This window comes from Pinus tabuliformis, chromosome 9 (genome assembly GCF_031772625.1).
Source record: "Pinus tabuliformis cultivar Carrire ecotype Pingquan chromosome 9, CPIR1, whole genome shotgun sequence".
In the NCBI taxonomy this organism is placed as follows: domain Eukaryota; kingdom Viridiplantae; phylum Streptophyta; class Pinopsida; order Pinales; family Pinaceae; genus Pinus; species Pinus tabuliformis.
This window is the reverse complement of record NC_142307.1, coordinates 889585741-889612339: the sequence shown is the minus strand read 5'-3', so window position 1 is coordinate 889612339 and position 26599 is coordinate 889585741. Positions and strand designations below refer to the sequence as shown.

Below are 26599 nucleotides of genomic sequence, written 5' to 3'. Positions count from 1 at the left end.
TCTTATAGATTTTTCAATTCACGAATTCCAAGACCTCTAGATCAAGACCAATACCCTTCCAAGACCAAGTCCAACCTCCTTGATGATGTGCTTCCTTTTGTCCAAGTCAAACCTAGTCAAATCTCTTCTAGTAGGACAACTTTGACCCCCAACAATAGAATTTCGGCCTCTATTGCAGCTCTGAAATATTTGGCCCTCCCAGCTGCAGTTGTTTCCACACGTGTAAGCTTATTTAGGGCTTCCAAGACTTCTTCAAAACTAGACTTGACTTTCTCCTTCTAGGGCTTGAGGATGACCTAATGAGCTTCCTTCAACCTTCTTTCTGCGCCTTTCCCAATTTCGATCCTGCAACAACAAAACGCTAATCCAGCAGCAGAAACACTAGCTTCCTTTCTTCACACGTGTGAAGAGAGAGAGAAAATAGCCCAAACACTTTATCTTCGTTCGTCTTCTTCCTTCACTAGCCTCTTTCTTCTTTTTCTTTGCTTGCTTGATGAGAGAATCAATTTGTGTCTCTAGGCGGTCGAGTTCCATCCTATATATAGGCTTTCAAGGTGGACAAAGTTCCTCAAAATAGGCAGACTTATTAGCTGGCAGGTTGACTTGGTCTTGGAGGGTATTTTAACACTTTTAAATACAAAAATAATTTTTTTTACAAGTTACAATGTGCTCGATGGGGTCTTCAACATATGACAATGATTCTTTTGACTTATTGACCTAGGACAAACCCTAGAACTCAATGGGTGCTTGACCTCCATAATAAAAGACCTTGAGCAATGAAACCCATGCTCCAAAATAATAATAATATTTTTTCTTTCATTCTACAATATACAAAAATGAAAAGTACATTTCATATTTATGAAGATCAAACCTAATTACACATTTTTCAACAGTTTGGGCTATTGGACCTAAAGTGAGTGGGCTTTGAACCCAAGGAAATTCTAGTTTAATGCTAAGGTTGTGTTGGAGGTTTCTTGAAGGGCAAAGGGGCTTCCTAAGGTACCTAAGGACAAGTATAAGTAAAGTAGCCAATGGAGAGACTTAAGGCAAGAAGCATAAGGATTAGTCTTCTTATGGAGTAGCTAAAAGTGACCTAGCCGCAGGCCTAAGAGGGAGACAACAAAGGATGGCTAGAGGTCGAGTTTCATGTGGTTTTGCAAGGCTGAAAGAGGTTGCAACTAAGGAAGGTTGGACCGAGGTACTTGATGGGCATAGAAGAAGTTCGACCCTGTGGGAAGGGTTGGTCTGTGTAGGCTGCAACAAAATAAAAGGGATCGTAGACCTAGGAAGGAGGTTGCATGCCTATAAATGTTGGTTAGGGCTAACCACAAGCCTAAGAACATGGATGCATAGGCTAAACAAGAGGGTTGAGGTTGTTGATTGATGTGACAGGGAAACCACATTCACAAAGGAGAGGAATGTAGCCTTATACAGTGTTGTGCCAAGAGGTTGAGGGCAAATAGGAGGTTGAACAAAGATTGGAACAAATGGCAACAAGGGCTAAAAGGTTAAAAAACGAGGTTTTGAGCTGACCGAGTAGATGCTGAGCTAGCGAAGGGTTTGAGGAGATATAACCGCAAGGTAAGCACAGTTGTTGGTGTGAATAAGGATGCCAAGTAAGCAACTAGGGTTTGTTTGTATTTTTCAGTGGGCAAAGGACTTCCATTGTGTTGTTGTTTGGGCAAAGGGGGCTTAGAGGACAAAGCCTCAACCCTAGGATTTGGTCAAAGGATTAGGCTTGTATTTTGGCATTTGTTTAGGGATATAAAGGGCCATTATCCTTGGTACGGGAGCTTTGCGAATTTTCTTATTAATAGACTGATAGGAAACAAGTTTTTGGGATATATCTTGTGTACTACTATCATTGATTTGATGGTTGTTGTAATTTCCATTGTGCAAGTTGTGTAAAGTTAGGCACTGCTAGTGTGTTTATGTTTTCCAGCGAAGAGCATAGACTAGACCCGGGGTTCGTGGATTTCAAACATGGTATTAGAGCTACCTTGAAGAGCAGTGGGATCAGAATCGTACATAGGTGGCAACTCTAAGAGGGAGGTGAGTTGCTTTGCTGTTGGACAATTGGCCAAAATGATTCTTGGCTTGAGGTTTGAGAACCGGTTGGAAGGGATGTCCAACTACAGTTCTTGGAAGGAAAGAATCAAGCTAGTGTTGTTGATAAATGATCTATGGGATTATGCCAACACCCAAATCAAGGCACCAACTAATTCAACAACTTTGGTTTTGTATAACCTAGTTGATGCAAAGGGAAAGTTGATCATTCTTGATGGAGTCAAGTGATCCTTGACTCCATCAGAAGATGGTATTGTGAGGGAAGCTCAAGGACATCACGATGGGAAGTTAGAATGTGACTTTGTATCTCATAAGGATTTAGCATGTTCATGATGAGCTTGTAAATATAGGGGACAATGTAGAAGAATCGAAGTTGGTGAGAACTGCAATAAAGGGCTTCTCAGATCAATGGAGGCCATTTAGCAAAGGAGTAGTTTCACTCAAGAATCTTCCAGATTGGAACAACTTATGGGATGGTTTCATCCAAGAGTAACTTTGGGACAAGGAACTTCAACAAAAGACTACTGTAGAGAACATTTCCCTCGCTAGTAAGTTGAAGAAGGGAAAAGAGAATTTTATCATCAAGGAGGACTTAAGCAAAGTGAAATGCTTTGCATTTGAAGAGTATGTTCATTATGCAAGCAAGTATTTGCATAAGAAGAAACAAAAGAAAGAGAAGAAGCCTGAGATGGAAATGGTTGTTCCAACTACAGTGGACGAGGATGATTACTTTAGGAGATTCAATGAGGAGTTTTCTCTTATCTCTCATTTCTTCGGGAGCACCATTCGTGAGGGTGCTTGTTTCCTAGATAGTGGAGCTTCAAAGCATATGACAGGAGCTCAAGAAGTATTTGAGAGCCTAACTGAGAGGGACTCTAAGTTACATGTGAAGATTGGTGATAAGAGTTAGCATGTATTTAGAGAACTAGGACTGTACCATTCAAGATTTAGTTAGGTGGACTACTACAAGTCCAGGATGTACTTTAGGTATCGAAGCTCAGATGCAGTGTGCTTTCAGCCTCAACAATAAAGGCAAAGGGGTTTGATGTTATATTCCAGATTGGAAGAGTGATGCGCAAGCCCAGTGGATCTCACTCTAGCCCAAGATTGGATTTGGAGTTAGAGAGAATGGTCTGTATAGGCTAAAGGGAAAGCCTATTGGCCAAGGAAAGAAGAAGGTTTCAAAGACTAAGAGGGAGTCTAGTTCGAAAAGGAGTTGGTCAATTCAGAGGGAGAGGTAATAACCCCAAAAGAGTGTATCGTCAACGAGAAGAAATGAGATTTCCATATTTGACAAGAGGGAGCCATGCACTGACTTAAGGGTCTATCAGGAAAAGTAGTAGGACGCTTCTTGTGGCAAGGAAACTTCCAAGAAGAGTTTTGTTCTTCAATAAGTTTTGCTTCTATGATGAAAGATGAATGGAGAGCGGTCGTGGAAGAGGATTGTTTTCCTATGTGTAAAACAGAGAGACTTCCAAGGAATGGAAATACCTCCCTCGCTAAGAGGGAGTGTTGAAATTGGGTAACATCAGGATGTACTGTCACATGCCCTTGATGTTAGGCTTGTGAGAGAGAAACACCAACAAGGATGAGTGTGTGGGATTTGCACCCAAAGTGAGTGGGCTTTGAACCCAAGGAAATTCTAATTTAATGTTAAGGTTGTGTTGGAGGTTTCTTGAAGGGCAAAAGGGCTTCATAAGGGACCTAAGGACAAGTATAAGTAAAGTAGTGAATGGAGAAGTTTAGGACAAGAAGCATAAGCTAAGTTGCACGATATTGGGAAATGGGTACGAGTTTCCGAAACAGGTATGGGTCTGAAACGTGACCCCCAAAATTTTGGAAACTAGATAACACAATATATATATATATATATATATATACACACACTAAGTTGCACGATATGGGGAAACGGGTATGGGTACAAAACATGACCCCCCAAAATTTTGGAAACAGGGAAATCCGATATATGTGTGTGTGTGTGTGTGTTAGGACATTTAAGAAATCTTATGTGCAATCATAAATCATATATGATACATTATTACATTATGATTACATAGTCCAATGTCATTGCATAAACTATAAGTCTATCAATTATATATGATGATGAAGTGTACTAAAATCACATTTACTCATGAATGATCAGAGAATGAAAGTAGTAATATCCAAAAAGAGCCTTGATAAATGAGGTTTATTGTAAATATATATCGAAAATCAATCTTTAGATATGAGGTTGGAAGTACAATGCTACATCAAGTATCAAATTGTGGACAATGAACACATATAGAAATAAAACATGAGCTCAATCTAGTAAACAATAAAGACTAATAGTCTTCAATCTTCATCCTCATCATCATAATCCTCGTAAAAAATAGAAGAAGAAGCATGCTCACTTGTGGATGTTGCACTGGAAGAAGAGACATCGAGAAACATCCACACATTATTTTAATTGCCAAATAAAATGTTAAAAATAAAAAAGAAAAAAAACTAGTTTTTTGGCCGGAAACATGGTTGTACGAGCCTAGAATGTGTTTCAGGCTATATCGGTTGCGTTTCAGCCTCATGAAACTCGCCCATACGGCCTGAAACCAATGTTCCACCAAGGTTCCGGGACGAGGGGGCGAGGGAGCGAGGGGGTGCGGGAGCGGCCTATGCAAAAGCTCCCTACCATTTTTTAGGAAACGTGGGGGAGCGTCAGGGTCTTAAAAATTTATAAATATAGAATATAATTTATTAATTGAGTCCACTATGACAATTTGGTTTGAATTGAAAAGCTGCAAAGCATGATCGTTGATATGAATTCCTGGAGCAAGAAAGCAATGAATTTGAAAATTTACACAATCCTTCTTAGAAGAAAACTTAAACAAAGAGAGAACTGTCCTTCTTAGAAGAAAACTTAAACATAGAGCGAACTTAGAACTATAGTGGATTATGTATAATGATTTTGAGAAACTAGACTTCTAAGTTCTTGACATATTAGTTAGGCAAGCCGTAGATTTTCAACTGATAATATTAATATATGAATAGCCTATTTGGCAATGCTTCCACAGGACTAACCCATAGGTCTAATATACCTTCACAATTCTGTTTTAGATACTGCTAACCTAGAGAAAAAGTCTAAAAGGAATCATTTTTGGAACTTGAACTAAACGGAACCTGGATGCTTTTTCCACAGGTAAAGACCATAGGCCTAATATAGTAATAGGCTCACTGTCTACTGTTTATTTAGTTCCCAGGTAACCATTGCGACAACCATAACCTTGTGCCATAGATTTTTCCATCGGCGATCTCATGCAAAAAATGATAGACACGTAAGTGGAAGTTACTTTCTTCTTTTCATGTTGTTAGATTGCTTAGTTAGTTTCCATTTTTCAGATTCTGTTGGTTTCTTTCTTTGAGCGAATGTATATTTTGAACCCTTTAAGTTCTCATGGGATCAAAATTAGATGTCAGGGCAGAATTTTGAGAAATCATATAGGAAAGTAGTTGGGTGGCTGGTGGAATATTAACATTCTGTATTTTAATCAGGTCTTATTATATCAACAATATTATATTTCAGTCAGGTCTCATCAACACAACGCATGGTAGTCAAGGAGGCAGTCTTTTAAGTTTTTACAAGTCGGATTTTTCACCCATACTTGTGGTTAATTGGTTCCTGGAAACAAAATAGTCAGATCCACTTTTCAGAACATGTGACAATAGGCTCTTTTCCTAAACCTACTATCACCATGAACGGGGAGAGCCCATATTGAACCGATTCAAGGTCTTGGTTTTCCTAGCTTGCACTTTCAACAAATTGTATTAATTCACTGACTTTTTTTAGGTAATTTACCTTTTGTATACAATTCCTAATTCAATCAATAATGATACAGGCACTGTTTATTAAAATCCGAACAGTGAAATCCAACGCTGTGAGTGGAGCGCTTAGCGAACTTGCAAACGCTGTGAGTGTGTTGTTCATGGTTCAGGGTGTCGTTTTTATAACATGAAACAATGATTTTCCAAAACCCTAAACGTTAATTAACTCTTAATTAAAGATTAAGTTTAGCGTTTAGTTAATTAAAATGGTTTTTAATGCATTAAAGGTGTGCCACGTCCCCCCTCGTCCCCCCACGTCCCCTCTCGCCCTCCCTCGTCCCCTCTCGTCCCCCCATGCCCCCCCACGTCCCCCCACGTCCCCTTTTTCGGAAACGCCCCCTCAGGGAAGGGAAACGTTTCCCTGGCATGTCCCCCTGAGTTTCCTCCATTTTGGGAGTGTGGGGAAACATCCCCTACTCGTCCCCAAGTCCCCGGAGCGCGGGGGAGCGAGGAAACTAGACCCCTTGGGGGGGGGGGCGAGTCTCCGTGGAACACTGCCTGAAACACGTTTCAAGGTTTCGTTTTCGTTTCTAGGCTGAAAATTTGTCTTGGCCCGCATTTCCTGCAACATAGAGCATAAGGATTAGTCTTCTTGTGGAGGGGCTAAAAGTGACCTAGCCGCAGGCCTAAGAGGGAGATAGCAAAGGACAACTAGAGGCTGATTTTTCTGTGGTTTTGGACAGATGAAGGAGGTCGTGACTATGGATGGTTGGACTGAGGTACTTGCTAGGAAAAGAAGAAGTTCGACCTTGTGGGAAGGGATGATCTGTGCAAGTTGTAACAAAAGAAAATTGGCCGCAACCCTAGGAAGGAGGTCGCAAGTCTGTACTTACTGGTAAGGGCTACCCAGTGGCCTAGGAACAAGGCCACAGAGACTAAAATAGGAAGGTCGAAGTTGTAGATTGATGTGACAGGGAAACCACATTTAGAAAGGAGAGGTTTGTAGCGATGTACAGTGTTGTGCCAAGAGCCCAAGGGTAGACAGAAGGTTGAACAAAGGTTGGAATAACTAGCAACGAGGGCTCAAAGTTCAGAAAAGGAGTTGCTGAGCTGGCTAAGGGTTTGTTGTAGGGTTTGAGGAGCTACAACAACAAGATAAACATAGTTGTTGGTGTGAATAAGGCTGCCAGGTAAGCAACTAGGGTTTGTTTGTATTTTTCTTATTTCAATGGACAAAGGACTACCATTAGGACAAAGCCTCAGCCCTAGGATTTGGTCAAAGGAATAGACTTGTATTTTGGCATTTGTACAAGGATATAAAGGGCCATTATCCCTTGTACAAGATCCATGTTTTCCTTTTAATGGACTAATAAGAAATGAGTTTTGGGCATATATATTGTGTATTATCATTGCTCTGATTGGTGTTGTAATTTATGTTGTGCACATTGTTTAAACTTTAAAGTTAGGCATTGCTAGTGTGTTTTTGTTTCCTAGTATAGATCAAACTAGGGTGCGTGGATTTCTAACATGCTCCTAATTGATTGCATGGCATCCTCAAAGCGAGCAACCTCCCTTCATGTGCCGACTAGATCTCTAATGAATCAAAAGGAAAAGTCACTAAGCTACGTTAAGTCATCACTGAGCTCCATAGATCTCCAATGCTCAAAGGAAAATGTCATGTAAGCGTCTATACAAGGTCTAGCAACCAAGTGTAAACTGCCTCCAATGTGCAAGTCCATCATGAAATACAATGGGTCAACCATACACCATGCACCCCACATCTTTTGTAGCACTCCCAAACGTGGTGTAAACACTTTCAGAATAACCTTGAATGCTACCATTATGTGAAGTGTTATATTCAAATTCAGCCCACCAAAACCTAATACCATTGTTTTTGCTTGTTTCTTGTTGCACATCCTAGAAGGTTTCTTAAAATTCGATTAACGACCTCAATTTATCCATCTGTTTGTAGGTGATATGCTGAAATGTTTTGCTATCCACTGTCCAATTTGTTCCTTGATGCCATCCAAAAATGACCAAGGAACTCGGTATTGTTATCTAATGTAAATGTCTTTTTTAACCTGTGCATTCTCACGATGTCTTTGAAAAACAACTCTGTGTGATGACTGCCATGATTGGGCTTTTTGTAAAGAAGAAATGTGCCATCTTGAAAAACTTGTCAACTACAACAAATGTCAAGTCAAATGTTCAATGTGTTCTTTCTAATTCAAGAACAAAATCCATCAATACATCCTCCTAGGGCATCCTTGTTATTGGCAATCGTGTATGCAATCGTGTATCTTGACTCTCTCTCCTCTAGCTGCATGACATATTTTATATTTGGATATAAATTTTCCAACGCCCTTTCTCAAACTAGGCCAACAATATCCTTCCTCTAATAGGCTTTGGGTCTTGTCTCTCCCAAATTATCCTGCCAATCCACTACTATGCAACACTTCTATCAAACTCTCGTGCAATAATGTTTTGGGTTTTCCTTAAAACAATATCTTTATCTTGAAGGAAACAATCCAACTCCATCCTTTTGTCCCACATTATTGGATTCTTGCATCTCTTTACAATCTATGCAATTTATTTATTTTGTTCACACAACGGCTCAAATCCAACAGTTTCACCTTTTGCTCTAGTCAATATCACTACTTTCCTACACGTCTATGTTTCCTGATTTGACACCCACCATAGGTCTTATGTTTGAGGGAAATTTAGAAGGTCGTCTCATGTTACTTGGTCTTGGTTGACTTTTGGACAAATGTGCAGTGGGTCATATATTTTTGCATATATAGGTTGTGGGTTTTGACTTGAGCTAAAGCCATGCTATATAATCGGATTAAGGTTGCATTGAATATGAGCAAAAATACTGCTTTCATAAATTAAAGATTCTTAATGGAGTTACCTTGTCATCTAAGTTAGAGTACACATTCCTTAGGTACCTGTCGCACTATTTTGGTCAAGGTTTTGAGGAAGCAGGGCACCATATTTTTCTTCAAAGGATTGAGATTATCAGCCATCAACACTATGTTATTGTAAATCCATTCTGCAAATTTTTAATGTAAATGATGCTAATAAGACCATGAATGTATGTAACAACCTAGGTAAGCCTATTATTTTGGCTAATTTCATCCTAGGAGGTTTTTCGTCTCACTGATTCATTTGTGTTTCTAAACATGGAAGGTCGACAAAGTTTTTCTCTCCAACCTCACGCCAAAGCCAGGGTGGAATTTCTTGTCAAAGTCTTAGGTGAGTCCTAAAGTTCTAGTCGAGTCTTATGTAAAAGTGATTTGGGAATAATTTAAGCTAATTGGTTAAATTATTTTATTACAAATCACTTGATCTACTAGATCATATTAGGTATGTAATTTGAGGGTGTAAGCCGAATGGGTATTCCCTTTTAAGGGTTGAATTGTAAAAATCTTATATAAAAATATTTTAGTGCATGGTCCCTCATACTTAGACACCATGGCTAAAATATTAGAGGGTGGAAAAAATGTTTAATTCCCTCAACTGTCAATTAATTAAATTTTCTGGTGAAATTAAATTAAAATCCTAAGCCAAAAATTTAATTAACTAGAGTCAAAATTAAAAGTTTAAAGAAATTAAATTCTCCAAGTGGAAAAATTCGTGGGTATTAAAAGAATTAATTTTTGAAGGTCCTCCACCAAAAATATTGGATATTTCAATAAAAATTGGACCTTTGGACCTTGGTGGTTAAGTCAAAGTCAAATTTTTGAGGAAATTAGCTCAAAATTGTTAATTTTGAGCTAATAAAAATGGAATTAAATGAAAAATTCGAAAATTCTTGAAAAATAAAAACTCAATGGCTAAAATTAAAGATGATAAAGTATTTTTCGACAGCCAAGATTATTTTGACGAGGATCAAACCAATAGTTGTTATTTTTCCACTTGGAGGGTTTACCTAGATTCTATATATAGAGAGTCATTTGTATGTCAAAGCCATCTGAGATCTGGCTAAGAAATTGCTACTGAAGCATTGATGTAACACTGTTGCTCCGCTGGGAACATCTATTTGAATCATAATAAAGACTTTGGGGTGCAATTCAAGGTGTTCAGTGTTCATTGATTTGTGGTATGTGTTGGATACATGCTTTCATATATTGTGTTGATTAATGCTAAAATTTCTTTTTTCATTAGATGGGGATAAAGTCATTCTATTAATAGATTTTGGGTTTATCATAGATGATTTGATTCGCCATATTGTCTAACAAATTTCTTGAGAAATATATATAGTGTTTGCAGGTTCCCCAGTCTTTAGTCTCCAAGTTCACAAACTGTGGTCATGAACCGACTTTGTTTGGATTCCAAATATTTATGTGGTTGATTTAAATTTCTCTAAGGCTATAGTGTGCATTAATTTTCTAAAGTGTTTTTTTAGCGATTTATCAAAGAAAAAACGCCATAAAAAATATTTTTTTTCAAAATTTATTTCAAAACCCTAGTACGTTTGTAATTTTTTTGTAAATAGATTTGTAAAATAATTTTTGCTAATTGGGGTTTTGGGATTTTTACATTTTTGTATATATTGGGGTTTAGGGCATTTGTAAATCTATTTGTGCAGGTGAGGTAAAGTTGAGAAAGTTGGAATAGAGCTAGATTTAGGCTAGGGTCAGCCACTGAAGAGATTGAGCCAAATTGTAGATCTAAAGAAATTAAATTTTTCTGAAGCTGAGGTTTCGAGTTTCAGCCTTGCCGAGCCCAGATCTAGCCCCTCCAAGGCCATTGTCCTCCTCCTTAGCCCCTGTGTCATCATTTTCTCCCTCTGCATCATCAGTTTTAGCCCCTTTAGGGCAGGCCGTAGGACCTAGAGCTCTCGGCCTCCCCTCCAATCCCCTGTGTTGAAGATTTAAGGCCATTTTTGGCCTATTCGTGGCCTTGGAAGGCCTCGACCTCCCTCAGAAACCCTGGACGACTACCTTTAGGGCTAGCCGTGGGCCTTTTAGCCCTAAAACGCTAGCTGTTAGCCCCAAAAGGGCCTCCTCCCTCCAGAGTTAGCCCCTCTTGGACTTTTCCTTCATTCTCTTCCCTCTCTTTGGCCTCCTAGCCATTTTTTCCCTCAACGCTAGCCCTACTGGACCTAGTGTTGGCCCTACTTTGCCTCTCTTTGACCGCTGTCCATTTTCTGAATTTTGGGACTAAATATACTTGGTGGGTTTTGCAGAAATATGACTCAAAAAGTTTGATTTGCAGTTGACAACTTCATCACAAAATTTTGGCAAGTTTGGGCAAAGTGATTTTCAAGGCTTTTGGCCTAGGGTTTGCACTCTAAATCCTAACTTCTCACTGTTATATTACAACTGTAAATTCTGATTCATAACAGTGATATGACTGCCTTAGAAATACATCTAATTGGTCAAAATAGTTAAAAATTGCAAAATATATGTTTCATAAAATTTTGGCCATTTGAGCATTAAAGATCTAACCTAAATCTAAATTTTTGGCTTGCTGGAATTTTTTTGCATAAGTGCTAGATCAGATCTGAATTTTTCTGAATAACATACCCTAAAAGGGTCTAAATTTTTTATTTTAGTTTATTTATTTATTTAAATTTTTTTTTTATTCAGTTTGGCAAATTTTTCCAAGTTTTGGGTATGATTTGGCATTTGCTATAGCATCAATAACTCACTGATTTTTTGATTTACTTACTGCTGTAATAAGTTATTTCAGATATGATATGTCACTGAATATTGCATCTTAAAGTGGCCTAAAACTCAATTTACTTTAGAAAAGTGTTGGGCATCTCATTGATCATATGTGGCTATCATAGGCTGCTTGTTTCTCGAATCAAAAGTGGTTTTATTACTGTTGTCATAAGACCAATAAGTGTTGAAATCTCCGAAATATTATTGCTAATTTTGGTTATTGGAAATCTAACATTCGCTTGTTTTGTATTAATATCTAAAAATTATCAAAGTTTTCACCTAAGACGCTCACCCATCTAGATCTTGTTTAATCTACTTTTGACATCATAAGTTTTACTCTTAAGCATCTTTCATTATTGGCATCTTGTGGATTTGATATTGGCACCATCATTAACATTTACTTGGTTGGAATATCTTTGAAGATCTCTAATTGTTTCAATTGTGGCATTGTCTTTAATAATCTTGCAATTGATATCTTGACAAAGTGTGAGTTAAGTTATTACGGGATTTGTGTACATCCTATAGTCATTAGAACTTTGTGATGATCTGTGGTATCTATGTCACACTTAAGTGTATGACACATTTTTGCTTGGTTAAGATTGTCTTTTCATTTATAGTTAAGTACTATTGTCATAAAAAATAATCATTACTTAAGTACTTAAACATAAGGCTTTCCAAAGAGCCGATAAAGAGTTAAGGGTTAAGCCTCCGAGTGATGGCCCAATCTCTAAGGTGTAGCTCTCGTTTATCTAGGGGACCACTGACAGGATTGCCCATATTCTGAAGAAGAATAATGTCTCCTCTTCTTTCAAGCCCCTTAATACCATTAGAAATTCTCTTAGATCCATTAAAGACCCTATTGACCCCAAGGACATGAAAGGAGTCTACTCAATCCCATGTTCCTATGGGGTTCCCTACATTGGGGAGACCGACCGCTCTATTAAATAGAGAATCCAAGAGCATGCTGCAGACATCAGGCACAACCGATCTCACTCATCAGCGCTTGCAAAACATGCAGAGAAATATAAGCACCATGTTTGCGTTGAGGATGCGAAGGTCATTGCCAGGGTTGATCATTTCCACCATAGGAAGCAAAGATATGCTATTGAGATTGAGAAACATGCTATCAATCTCAATAGGGATAATGGGTGGAAATTAAGAGAGTTGGATTCCAGCCCTTTTATCTTGATTATTCCCCTAGTCATTTTTGTTTTTTGAAATAATGAGTAAATATTATATTATATTTTTATTATTTACTTATTATGGAATAGAAATAGGGTTAGTCTGCATTATTAATTCGTTTTGGAGTTGCCTTTGGTCATTTCATAAATAAAAATGGTTATTAAAATCAATAATTCTTATATAATTATTTAATACTATTAATAAATAATTTAATATCATTAATAAATAATTTAATATCATTAATAAATCATTTCTTATCTGGTCATTATAATAAATAATATATATATATATATATATATATATCAATGTTTTTAAAACCGGAACCGTGACCGACCGGTCCACCTAATGAACCGGTTTACCGACCGGAACCGGTCTAACCGACTGGTTTGGTCTAAACGAACCGGTTTTAAAAAATACAATAAATAATAATTAATTTTTAATGAAACAAAACTATTTTTAAGATGTAAAACCATGATTCCAAGCCAATAGAACAAAATATGCAAAGTTTGCTCATTTATATACCATGTAAAGGTGAATACATCAAAATGGCACCGAGTGCAATACATATCATCAACAAAATAGCAAAATACATAACAATGAGGCTCTAAATGGCCTATAAAGTCCAAAAACATTGCTGCAAGCTATGAGGCCATTGGCCTACTACAAGTCTACAGTATACACATGATCAATCATCAAGTTCATTACCACTACTAGTAGTAGACACAAGATCATCATCAGGAGCTACATAGACATCATCTGGTTCAGAGTCTGAGGATGCCTCAGCCTGATCTGCAACCTCAGTATCAATGCCACCAATGACAATAGAAGTGGACCTAATGGAAGCACGAGTTTGTCGACCTGCAGACTAGTGCCTTCCATTGGTTCCTTGCCTTTCCTTGATGCCGCTATTGATCCTGTTCTGATGCCACCACATAATCTGCTTCATCCCCCGCCAAAGCCATGTCGATATCAAAATCAGCCTCAAACAAGTTCTTCAGTCTCCTCCACCCATTCTGATGTTGGATCAATATCGTCCAACACAATGGATCTAGATCAGGAGTTTTTCTTATCATTTGGACTCTAATTGCATTTATTGTTTACCCCCAAACCATGAAATCCTGAAAACCATTAAGTCTGCTGAATTTTGAGTGAAATCTAAAATTCTAGTTTCTCCATATGAAATCCAATGAGGTCGAAACACTCTCAAACATCCTGAGTCATTTCATGGTAATGTTAAAAATTTAAGTAAAAGGATGAAAATGAAAATTAAAGGAAATGTCACTTTTACTTTAAGAATTTAACATTACCATTAATTGCCAATTGTTAGGGTTGAAACACCCTTAGTCCCCCCCCCAAAACCTCAAACACAGTCAAAAACATGTTTTTTCAACTTTATGGTGTTGTGCTAAAACCTTTTTGTCCTAAACCGGCCGGTTTGTCCTAAACCGGCCGTTTTTTCACCGGTTAGGGCCAAAAAACGGGCAAATGAAGGGTCTGACCGGGTTTTTAGGCCGGTTCGGACCGGCCAGCTAGCTAACCGTTTTGACCGGTACCGGTTTTTCTGAGCGGTTTTTTAAAACTATGATATAATATATATATATATATATATATATATATATATATATAAAATAATTTAATATTATTAATAAATTATTCTATTTTATTAATCTATTTAGTTATTTATGAAATAGAAATAGGGTTAGTTTGTATTATTTATATGTTTTTGATTCGACATATTATAAATAAAAATTGGTTAATATAATCAATAGTACATATATAATAATTTAATACTATTAATAAATAAGTTCTTATTTGATATTATAATAATTAATATATGTATAATAATTTTAATATTATAAATAATTAATTAAATATTTATATAAACAATTAACGACTAGTTTATAACAGCTAGTTTTTAATTGGAATTTAAAAATTAAAAATACATTAATTTATTAATTAAATAACTAATTTCCTAACGTTTAGTTTCTAACGGCTAATTCTGGATTCTGATGCTTCCTTGCTATTTATTCATTAGGATCTATAGATTTTTTCACATTTGTCCTAAGGATGAACCACATTAGCTGGTTCGAAACATCGACCAAATGATACTAATGTGATTAATTAGAAAGACATGCTTACTAAACATTTAAAACAATCTTAAGCTAAGAACTTCACTCATCCATTTTGCATTTCATTCTAAGAGTAGTTGCATTTAACAACTTACCTCCAAGCATAAGCTTGGTTGATAGACTCTTAGGACAACCCTCTCTTATCTAGCTTGAGGGATTCAGCCCTTCTTAGTTATTAACACAGTGACCTTGCAGTGGTCAGAGACACAATCTCTGCAGCGCCAGAGGCACTAGGTGGTTGGAACACAGCGGGAGGTATCATTAATCAAGCCACTGCCTGCATCCCATTGGCTTCCATCTCACAACCTACTCTGAAAACTGTTTCTCAAAACAATTAAGGGAAATTTTCCATCTATATTAGACATTTAATCTAAAATTAACTAAGATCATTGCATCACACTTAGATCGTAGGATTTGCATCTCATATAGGTTAGTTAATCATATAAGTAGTGGTTGTCCATCCGGTTACTTGGTTATTATTTATAATAAGCAAGAACTTTTGACTCCATAAGGCACTGGTCTCAATTCTAACTCTAATCGAATCCTTAATCTTGCTAAATTCCCAGCAAGTAGCTAGGCCACTCAATTGTGTCTCCCGGGTTTGTTGGTTCCCAACTTGCTTTCCGTCATCTCATTTCCATAGGGACTAACCCCCTAGCCTGTTGTTGGGAAATGGCTAGAATGGAGTCAGGAGGATCAAAGTGGCAGCCCCTGCCCTGAGTCGTTGTCACATGCCTGTACAATCTGAGCAACAACAATGCCCATGTCTATCGTGCATGTCAGGAACTAACATGCTCTAGGACATGTGCCAAATGTACATCCCATCGTGTTATAGACAAAGGTGCTATGAAGCTAGCTGCAGGGGATGGCTGAAAATTTCAAGGATTCCCAGGAGCAATAGAATGACAATATACATTATTGAGTTAATATATTAATCTTATAGGCATATGCATATTATTATAGAAACATTTGTTACATACATATAATACATATAATCCTCTTTTTCAATTGAATCATAAGTCGAAAGTGTAATAAAGATGTCTACATGTTTCCTAGGGAGAATGTAAACACTTCCGTCGATAATATTATGTGCACATCTCAAATTTGAGAAAAACATTGATTGATTTTCTATTTGTGATATTTCTAAACCTACATGTATACTATACATTTGAATCGTGCATTGCAAACTCCACCTTGGCAGAGGGAGTAGTTGAAGGGAAAGACAAAGTTGTCCGATGTGTTTCTTGGTGGCATGGATTTGGACACTAGTGTTGAGTTGGCACTAGCCAACTTGGATCTTAATGAACTAGTGTTAGAGCTGGTCACTTTTGATGATGATGATCCTCTCGAGGAGTCATCCTCCACACCAGCAGATGAAGATCATAGATTGAATATAGAAGAGAAGAAGAGAGCATTGGTAGTGGTGGTGATTGTGATTGAACCGAAAAATCTTGTGGACCGAGAACCAATCAGAACTGGACCGGAATCGGTAAAAAACTGGAAAAAGAACCGGTTAACCGAAAACACATAAAATATTCATATTTTAAAGAAAAACATATATACTCATGTGATCCATGTGAATCCAAATGATTTATACACAAATATGCAAAAGTTTTCATTTACATAGCATGTAATGGTGCACATAACCAAAATAGCATCGAGTGCAATCCGTCAATGAACCAAAAATACATCAACAAATAGGCTCTAGATGGCCTCCAGCATCCAAAAAAATCATGCTACAGCGAATGCCTACATATCATCAAAATCATTGCCTATATTGGGGTCTTCGCCATCAATATAACCATTTAGGCATTAAAATAAGATCGAAAGAATGTAGCATGTCATGTCAAGATTTTGTTTGAGTGATGGGTAAATTTTTAGTAGAGTCATGATAGAAGAGTTAGACAACCAATGGCACTAACATCAAAGTACATAGAGGGCTTGGTGCTCATTATTAAATATTAGTTCCATACCCTCGTACCTGACAAAATTCAGTGGAAATGTTGCAATCCCTTCAATCCTAAAATCTTGAAAAACAGTCGAGGCTGCTGGATTTTGAGTGAAATCTAAAATTCTACTTTCTCCATATGAAATCCAATGGGGTTGGAACCACATATCATCAAAATCATTGCCTATATTGGGGTCTTCGCCATCAATATAACCATTTAGGCATTAAAATAAGATCGAAAGAATGTAGCATGTCATGTCAAGATTTTGTTTGAGTGATGGGTAAATTTTTAGTAGAGTCATGATAGAAGAGTTAGACAACCAATGGCACTAACATCAAAGTACATAGAGGGCTTGGTGCTCATTATTAAATATTAGTTCCATACCCTCGTACCTGACAAAATTCAGTGGAAATGTTGCAATCCCTTCAATCCTAAAATCTTGAAAAACAGTCGAGGCTGCTGGATTTTGAGTGAAATCTAAAATTCTACTTTCTCCATATGAAATCCAATGGGGTTGGAACCACTCTCAAACATCTTGAGTCATTTCATGGGAATGTTAAAAATTTTACTTTAAGAATTTAACATTGCCCCTGAATTGCATAGCAATACTAGGGCCATAGGCTTGATTACAAGGCTGAGGGCCATAGGCTTGAATATTAGGCTAGCCTAGGGGAGAGTAAGAAGTGGGCCAACCAAACTTAAAAAAAAAAAAAAGGCAAAATTTTTCTGCACGGAACAAGTCCTGAACCAGCCGGTTTGGTACCCAACTGGCAGGTTCTGTTATAGAACCGGCCAGTCCGGTACCAAACCAGCCTATTCTGGTTCGGACCGGTTTTGGGCCAAAAACGGCCGGACCGGCTGGTTCCGGTCCGGTTTTGATAACACTGGTTCTGAGATGGAGGACTATTGGCAGTGACAAGCTATGATATTTTTCCGTATAGGTTCTAGCAGCTATCCTAGTTTGCATTCGCTGTTTACATGCCCACCTATAGTATCACCGACTCAAATCTATACCATATATCTTGGTTTTGATGACATAAATAACTTGATGAGAAGACTGAAGTTTATGGTTAACTAAGAAACTTTTATTAAGTGACATTGTATTGGATATTCTACAGTTTTCTTGTCAGGAATTTTGGCTTGCACACGAATCTTGTTTGAGCAGTTCTATTTGTATTTGGTGTGGGTTTTTTTTTTGAATTTATTATTATTCTATTAATTAGATATAAATTTGACTTGGTTTCCTTTTCTACTTTCACATGTCTACTTAATCTGATTCAGGGCTTATTAAGATTAATTTTCCTGTGCAATCTGAGATCAATTTCCTTTATATATATCAATAGGAAGATCTCAAATAAGCATTATATTCATTATCTACATGATGTCATAACTTCATAAAAGAAGATACCACCATTAGAACACACATTGTACATGATATTTAAGGGAATAGATGTCATCTGTCAGTGCAAATTCATAATGACTTGTACAACTGTACTATAAATGCATTCCCAAGTCACTGTGATTTCATTATTTTGTATTTTGGACATACAAATACCGATTAACAGTTTAGACAATTACATAGATGTGCTCAATGCGCTCACCGATTTCTGGATTTTCTTCAAGGTCATGTTTTTATTTCTTACGTTTTGCTGTTGTCGGTTAAGGGTTGTTTTAGAATACAAAGTGACTGATGGTTTCTGTGAGAAGAAATCAAAGTTTGAGCTCAATGATTTTTTCCCGCTGTATTTTATGCTGGACAGCCATTGATCTAAGAACAGTTTTGAACAGTCCACCTTCTTCTTTTGCTTTTCTGAAATATCGCAATTTTTTATTAAAATTAGCAGTTTGCATTCAAAACTGTACATCAGCTAGAGTTGTTGGTTTCTGTCAGCCACTTTTTAATCTTGGGTTAAGTGCTTAAAAATAGGACATATACAGGTTTTTGCAAGTCATAATAATTAAATTCTTGATTTGGAAAAATATTCTTACTGTTTTGGGTTGTTGCTAGAAGGTGACCACTTAAATTACTCTTTCTTCCATGTTGATAAAAACCAGGATGGTTTAACAGCAGAGGAAAAAACTACTCAAGAACCTCAGGAGTTACAAACGATGCAGGTAGATTTTGGTATTATAGTTGACTTCTGCTGAAGGCTTTGTTTTTCTGACAGGACTGGTCTCATCCTGATTAGTTTTATGTAACAGATGGCAGATGTCCGATGTTCAATATGCACGGAGAAGAAGGTTGGCGTGAGAGACATCATCCATGTTGGATATGGGGATCGATATCAGGTTTGATACCAAAATGTTGTGTACTAATCATGAACTCACTTTTGAATTCACTACTTAATATGTTATATATATGGTGGTGTTCATGAATTTCCTGCTCTTAACAGGTAACGTTATTGTCAATACGGTTAAATTGCAGGGTAGTTTTACATCATTGGAATGCATATTAGCTAATATTGAAACTTGAGATTGTTTGCACCTCTGTTTCTCAGCTGGAGTGCCTGAAGTGTGGGAATTCATGGTACGCATCCAGAGATTCTATCTCTTCCTTAACGATAGAATCTGTAAACCCTGTTAATCCTGTTGGCACAGCACCAGGGGCAACTACAAAGTTTGAAGAAGCTGAAAAGGCAATGGTGAGCCCACGTGAATTAGATAAGATAACAAATGGAGACATTGGACAGAAGGAAATACCAGCAGTGACACCCATTCAAGATCCTCAGACTGCTTCTGGTGATTCAAACCCTATAGAGAGCTAACTCAATTTTTACTGAGGCCACACAACAAACAAATTAGATGCTTTGTAGAAAGGATGGTTTGTGAAAATGTAAAGATAGGCAGGTTATTGCTGTATATATTCTTTGTATCGTCTTAGAGTCATGACAGACGGTTATGTCAGCACTACAGCATCCTGAGTTGTTTTATGTCACAGTTTAGGAAGAAACTTACAAATAAATTAAGGGAGTTTTGCTGCAGGTATTGTAACATGTTATTACTGAAAATCGATTATTAGAACTTTTAATTTAAGTATAACAATTAGCTTAGAAGTCGAAATAGATGCACATGGTGTACAGGTAGTGTCTGCATTCAGTTTCTCGTTGTTGATGATAAGATCAGAGAATTATGATAGGATTTCATGCAGGTTGCTGAACCAAAAAAAAGACAAAAAAATATCCTTGGATGAATTTCATATTGCATAATGGAAGGTGTTCTTGAACAAAAACCTGCATTTTTTATTAGCAATAGACAATCCCTAGTAGAGATGTACTCTGCCTGATTCTTAGAGTATTTGTTAATCTTGGTATCATGTGATTATTTGAAGATTTGATGGAAAATGCGATTTTAGTTATGATATATTTAAATTTATTCTTTGAATTATTATTGGAATGTGAGAGAGCCCATGAATTATATGTAGTTTGGTTGGTACCTAGAGTAGTAGGTTAATCTTGGTATCATGGGATATTTATTAGATTTGATGGAAAATGTTGAATGTGATTTTAGTTATGGTATATTTAAATGTATTCTGCGAATTACCATTGGAATGTGAGATAACCCTTTGAATTATATGAATGCGAGACATTGGCTTATGTGGCATATAATAAAACATATTTTGATATTATTTGAGAGTATTTACCAGCATAGCGACAAGTGGGCTTGATGTGGCACAATTGTAATTTGTAAATGTGAAATTGATAATTTTGAAGAGGGAGTGAGTCTTATGCACCTGTCTACTTCTGCCTGCAAGAAAGGTCGTTTCACTTTGAGCTGTCTATAGTGGGTTCTGTCATCAAACTCGTAAAATGGCCATTTTCCATTCTCACAATTGCCATGAAAAACACCCAATAAGGTGTTTTCCTCTTTGGGTGGGTTTACCGGAAAACCTTTGTACAATGAATGAATTAATGAATAATATTTTAATGTCCACAAGACTAAAAATGATCTATGGGACCATCGGCCTCCCTTCTTTTTGCTTTTTGCAATTCAATAATTTTCTTATTCAAATTGATGATGATCTGACCCAATCCTCTGATAGTCCCCTCACTGAAAAGACAATGCCAAGAGACCGATGCTAATATAGTACCATTATTGTCCCCGATGTCTCTGAAAGCATCACATTCCAAAAATGAAATGTTTTTCCGATTCCACTGCCCTAAAATTCCAAAAAGTACACATCGTTCTTCTCAAGCTTCTTTTCCACCATCCCGTTTCACACAAAAGTTGATGCGCGTTAGTTCCTAATTGAGCAATAAGAATCTTTGCTCTCCATGAAATGCTAGCTCCAATTTATTCATGTTGTTGGAGATCACAAGTGGGGTTGAATTCCTCAACATACTACTTTCTACCCAACTCTTTTCCCCATATATGTTTACAAAACTTCTCCATAACAAAATTATATAACTGCTTGCTATTTGTGGGACAGACATTGAGGTAGATGTTCCATTTTTGCATCTATTTGTTGTTTTGTCTCATCCATGTTTTCTTTCTTTCACTCATGCCTTCATTAAAGATAACTTTAGGCGAGCTACCTACTCCCATTTGTTCAATTCTTTTTAGATATCTTTATGAGACACATCATAACAATTGCTTCAATGAGAGGTGCTCCTGTTTCACTCAACATTATCTCGTAAGGAACCAAACATTTCATTTTGAACTTGCTCATGATCAAGTGATTTTTGGATTTTCTCAATTTGTTTCCATTTAGAGACGAAGGTGTTGCTAGCCCACAATTCACACCACATATAACATCACTGAGCAAACTAGGAGTCTAAAAAACACTTTAATTGTTTTTCAATCCCATAAACTTTGCTTCTGTACATTTGTTTTGAAGAGCATATTATGCTTTCCACCCTCTTAAAATGCTTTGTCCTTTTTAAAATATGCTTATCTAACTTTACATTCATCTTCTCATTGCCTACTATTTTCAAGGTTCTCCTTTGCCATTTTGTCTTTGTCATCAAACCAAGCTTTTACAGGAAAACGATTTGACTATGATTTCCTATTTTTTGCCCTTTAACACTTCTCAAGTGCACCTTGGAATGAATATTTGTTAATTCATGATTGTGGAGGCTTTGGGAACTAGTTTTCTCCTTCTGAATTGATCTCTCTAGCATTGCCTTGAAGATAGTAGAATTTTCTTGTGTTAGAAGAATTTTTCCCCTTGATAGTGATTGTCGAGAACATCGAGTTTTCCTCCTATGTTGTCTTTCTTATAACCAAAATAAATTTATATAAATTGGGTCATGCTATGATTTTAAGTCTCAAATATGTTTACTAATCTTAACTTCGTCTATCTTTTGTATTAATCTTTGTGAGCAAATAACATAGTCAATGACACTTGCCCCATTGTATGTGTTGCAAGTGAAGTTCTCAAACCTTTTTCATCTATCTAGACCATTGCAAATAACTAAGTTGAAAGCACCACACAACATAAACAACTTCTTGTTGATTTCTAGTAGCATCGGATGTGCTCTAAGTCTCAAATTTTGCAGGAGGCTTGGGCACATGTATTCCAAAGAACCCATAAAACATTTTGGGAAATTCCACCCAGAAACAATTTTATTAAAATAATTAATTATGTTTAATGGGACTTTAAGTTTAAACTTACAAAAATAAAATAATTAATGGGTATTAATCTAACTGTGGGTGTAACTTGTAAAAGAAGATAAGGATCATGCATAAATGATCTTAGCCATAGATTAGCTTCTAATATGGGTTGTTGAATGTCAATGAGGAGATTATTTAAGAAAGCGTGAGGGTCATTTGGAAAGACATAGAGAGTTCAAAAGTTCGATTTGGTTGAAGCAAAGAAGAGGAGCTGTCGGGAGAATTTTGATAGTGGGCTATTGCAATGAGGGACAGGGATAGTTGGGTTGGAGTATCTTCTTTAGGACCCAGTATAAGCAACAAAGAGAAGAAGAGAGACACCAGAAGGGTTGATGTTGGGCTAATGGGGCCCACGTAGAGCTTGATGTCAAGCTAGAAGGGCTCACACAGAAACAACGCAGTCATCCAGAGTAGAAGTCTGAGTTTTGTAGAGGAGATGAAATTTCTAAGCCAGGAGGGTTGGAAATTGCTCCAGAAGGCAAGATGTTTCCCAGTTGAGTTGACGCAAACCCTGTTGAGGCTGACACAGGGCCTACGCAGGGCTAGCGCAGAGATAGCCAGGGAGAGTTGGTTCAGTTGCCGAAACAACCAGAATTGCCGGGTAGAGCGAAGTAATCTCACCAAGTTTTTCTGTTAGTTTATTTTCTTTATAACTAGATTGCCAAAAGGGCATCTAGAGTTGTATTAAAAAACTATTGCTTAATAATATAAAACTCTCAGAGCTATTGCAACGGTTTTTTTCGCATTGGGTTTTTCCGGAGACATTTGTCTAAAAAATACTCACTTGTGTGTATTTTTCTCTATTGTTCTATTCTTGTTTTGGGAAAGTTAATTAATTTAGTGAAGGTTTTAGTTATATTAGTTTCGATATTTACTATAGGAAGCAGTAAATAATTTGTTTTAGAAATTAACAAATAGGTTTACTCAGTTGCCGCAGTAGTAGATTCGGGTGGGATTCTTGAATTTTCACTCTCTAAAATGATTGCTAACTTTTTCATCTTCTAAGTATCTCAACCATTGGGGATTCTCTTCTTCAGTGAGCCAAATAGGATTACGATCCTCTTTGCAACAAAGAATACTAGCTTGTTGATTTGTTGTTCTAGCATTGAAATATCCCACTAAAATAACTCGCTACTGAGAATATGTGGCAATAAATAGGATTACGATCCTCTTTGCAACAAAGAATACTAGCTTGTTGATTTGTTGTTCTAGCATTGAAATATCCCGCTAAAACAACTCCCTATTAAGAATATGTGGCAATATCTCGCTTTAATGTTGCATACAGATCCTTGTTGTCTAGCATCTTATTTTTGTAAGTTTTTGAAACTTGAGGAGCAAAATAACATGTTGCAATTCTTATGTGATTCTCATTCTTTGATATTTTGAACCATAAATAGTGTTTATTTGTATCTTCTTTCACTAATTAAATGTGACAACCTTCTATTCTCTTTCACTAAAACTAGCATTCCCCCATACCCTTTGCCATTTTTTGTTGGCTTGTTTCAAACTGCTAACTTCAAATAACCATCAAATATAGTAGTTTTGCAACCATCAAGTTCATGAGTTTCTGTGAGACAAATTATGTCTCTACCTTCTGCAAAAGGCCTTAAACTAGGTCCCCTCTTCCAACGGTGACCTCTACAGTTCCAACAAAGTAGAATTAGGTAGACCTAGGTAGAATTTGATTGCTATGCGGTTTGGCACATAAGACTCAAATTTGAGTCTTCACCACTATTCATCCATGATGATCTTGTTGTTTTCCTCCCTATTGTAGAATTAATTGTTTTTTCTTTATTGCCAACTTGTTGCCTTGTTTTGCCATGAGGCCCAAACATTGCAATAACTGCTTTACCATTATACAACCATGCTCTTTTCCCTTTGTTTCTTGTCGCTCTAATTTTCTCTAATTCTTCCCCACTTCTGGTTGATCGCTAGTTAAATCTTCATTTATGAAGAAGTGTGAGCCTCTCAAGAGTTTCTTTTTGCTTAAGAGACGATGTTTGTCTTGCACGCTTGTCATGATGACTTTTATGGGTCGAGGCCTCTCTTCACATATCTTTCCCACCCTCCTTGCTTGGCAAATTTGCCATTTCTAATGTAGTTTCTCTTTCAAAAAGTCCCTTGTTAAATTGAGAGTGCTTTCATTCTTCTCAAAGTCTCTTACTCCCTTGATTCTTCTTTTTGTTCTCTTTCCTGTGTTTTACAAATACTTACATGTTCTTCTTCCTCCACCCTTATGTAACCATTAACATCCTCAGTTTTAGCTTTGATTTCTTTTGGAATGCTTTTCCTCTTGTTCTTTTTTGCCTTCTTTTGTGTATCTACTTGAGTTGCTTTAGAAATTATCACGTCATTGTTTGTTGCTATTGATTTTTTCATGGTTTGCCATGTTGTCTTCATGTTTTTCCATTCTTGTTTTCCTATCTCTAAAGCTTCTTGTAACATTGTTACCTGTTCTTTTAAAATTCTATTACCTTCCATCAAACATCGATTTGCAAGTGTGATCTCTGGAATTTTGCAGTCTCTTTCTTGTTCTTTGGTTTCCAAAATTTCCAACCTTGTCTTGCCCTTTATCAATTCCGGGATATAGAGATTTGATAACCAAGTAAGAGGTGTAGATGTGAGACGGTAAATGGTTGACTCTTCGTTATTTTTGCTGCTCTTATTTATTTTCTTCCTTTGGAACTATATTCTTCATCTTTGTTCCCATTTAAAGCAGGCAAACCTACACCTTAAAATGCCCTTATATTGTTTTGCATTTACCCAAATCCAGTTCCCTGTTTTGTTTGTTGATGCAATTTTTGATTTGGCCCAAATGATTTGTTTCCACAAAACTTGAGGTTTCCTTGCCATTTTTGACATTTACTATTGATTTGGTTTCCATTTTAAGATGAGGCCACATGCTAGATATCCTGTAAAGCCTCAAAACCAAACCAACATAGTGTAAATGTAAAATCCCTTGTGTTCTACAATCAGTTGAGAGTGTAGCTCAGGGACTGGACAAGATGAACAACACTTGAAAATGGTCGCGACGAGGTGCGTATTTTTCCTTTGTCGTTGTGATTCCTCGTTTTTTCGTTCTGTGATGTTCCAACCATTTTCATGAAGGTTCCTTTGAAAGCGTTTGAGTGAGAAGATTTCCTCGTTTGCTTAGCAATAATTGCACCTTGCTTTGGGGTTTGAATTGGATCGAAATTGCAAATTTAACAATCTACTTTTAAACATTGTAAATTTGGTCATTGTATCTAATAAACTGTTTCTAAATCACTGTATTGTGTGTAAACCACAACTTTGCCCTTTGACGATACCCTCTTCGTCTTGTTGTTGCTTTTGCTTGTCACAGCTCGCCTCCATATTTGTATAAATGCTCGCTTGTTTATTTTTATCAATCTTGTTGTCACGGAAATTCTCCCTTTGTAACCAGTCATTGTGGACTCTGTAGTTGATTGTAGACTTTGCGGTGATGTTGAAGAAAGTGTAACTAGGTTCGGTGTTCATAAATGTAATTTTGATCATTGTACTTGTAAAAGAAAAGAAATATTATTTTTGTAAATTGTAAAAATGAGTTTCTTGCTCATTTAATAGGTCAATCACATGTTTGAGTGCTTCTAAGAAAGTCAGAGTCAATGTAATTCTTGAATACCCATGTGGGCATGTTACACAATGTAAACATATATATTAGAGTCAAAGAAATATGTCAAAGAAGATCCTCCAAATCAAAGACAAGTCTCCTCTTCAAGTCGACTCAAAAAATGATTTTATTTTTATTTTTTATGCACAAATGTCAAGTCGGCCTAAAAGGAGGGACAAACTCCTATATATAGAGTAGTATGACCTCACCATTAGACCATCAAGTGATATTTGAAATCAACGAAGAGAAGAAGGGTGTTTATAGGGCAGCAAAGAAGAGAAAAAAGGAATCCGAAATTTTGGGACTGTTTTAGGGCCTAATATTGTCACACGTGCGAAGAAAGGAGGGTACTTCTGCAGTCACATTAGATCCACAAGTGCAACAACATAATCAAGTTTGATTGGGCTAAGTAAAGACTTCTAACAATCTTCCATCTCTAGTGAAGAAGAGGACACCTATGGCAAAGGAAGGAAGCAAGTAAAAGGGCTCATTTCAAGCCCTAGATCAGCCACACGTGCGAGGAATTCAGATCTGTAGTCGGGTAAGAGGATCAACCTCTCAACT

General features: G+C 36.8%; 1 protein-coding gene across 1 annotated transcript in view; it reads left to right on the top strand.

Annotated features, from left to right (window-relative positions):
• The window catches only part of LOC149151624 (protein REPRESSOR OF VERNALIZATION 1-like), a 337711-nt gene extending 317857 nt beyond the window's left edge, over positions 1–19854 (top strand). Inside the window, exons 6-8 of the mRNA XM_089438337.1 lie at positions 18850–18909; positions 18997–19083; positions 19293–19854. Coding sequence (XP_089294463.1) covers positions 18850–18909; positions 18997–19083; positions 19293–19559 — 414 coding nt within the window. The 3' untranslated portion in view covers positions 19560–19854. The remainder of the gene's footprint in view (positions 1–18849; positions 18910–18996; positions 19084–19292) is intronic.
• The last annotated feature ends 6745 nt before the right edge of the window (positions 19855–26599 follow it).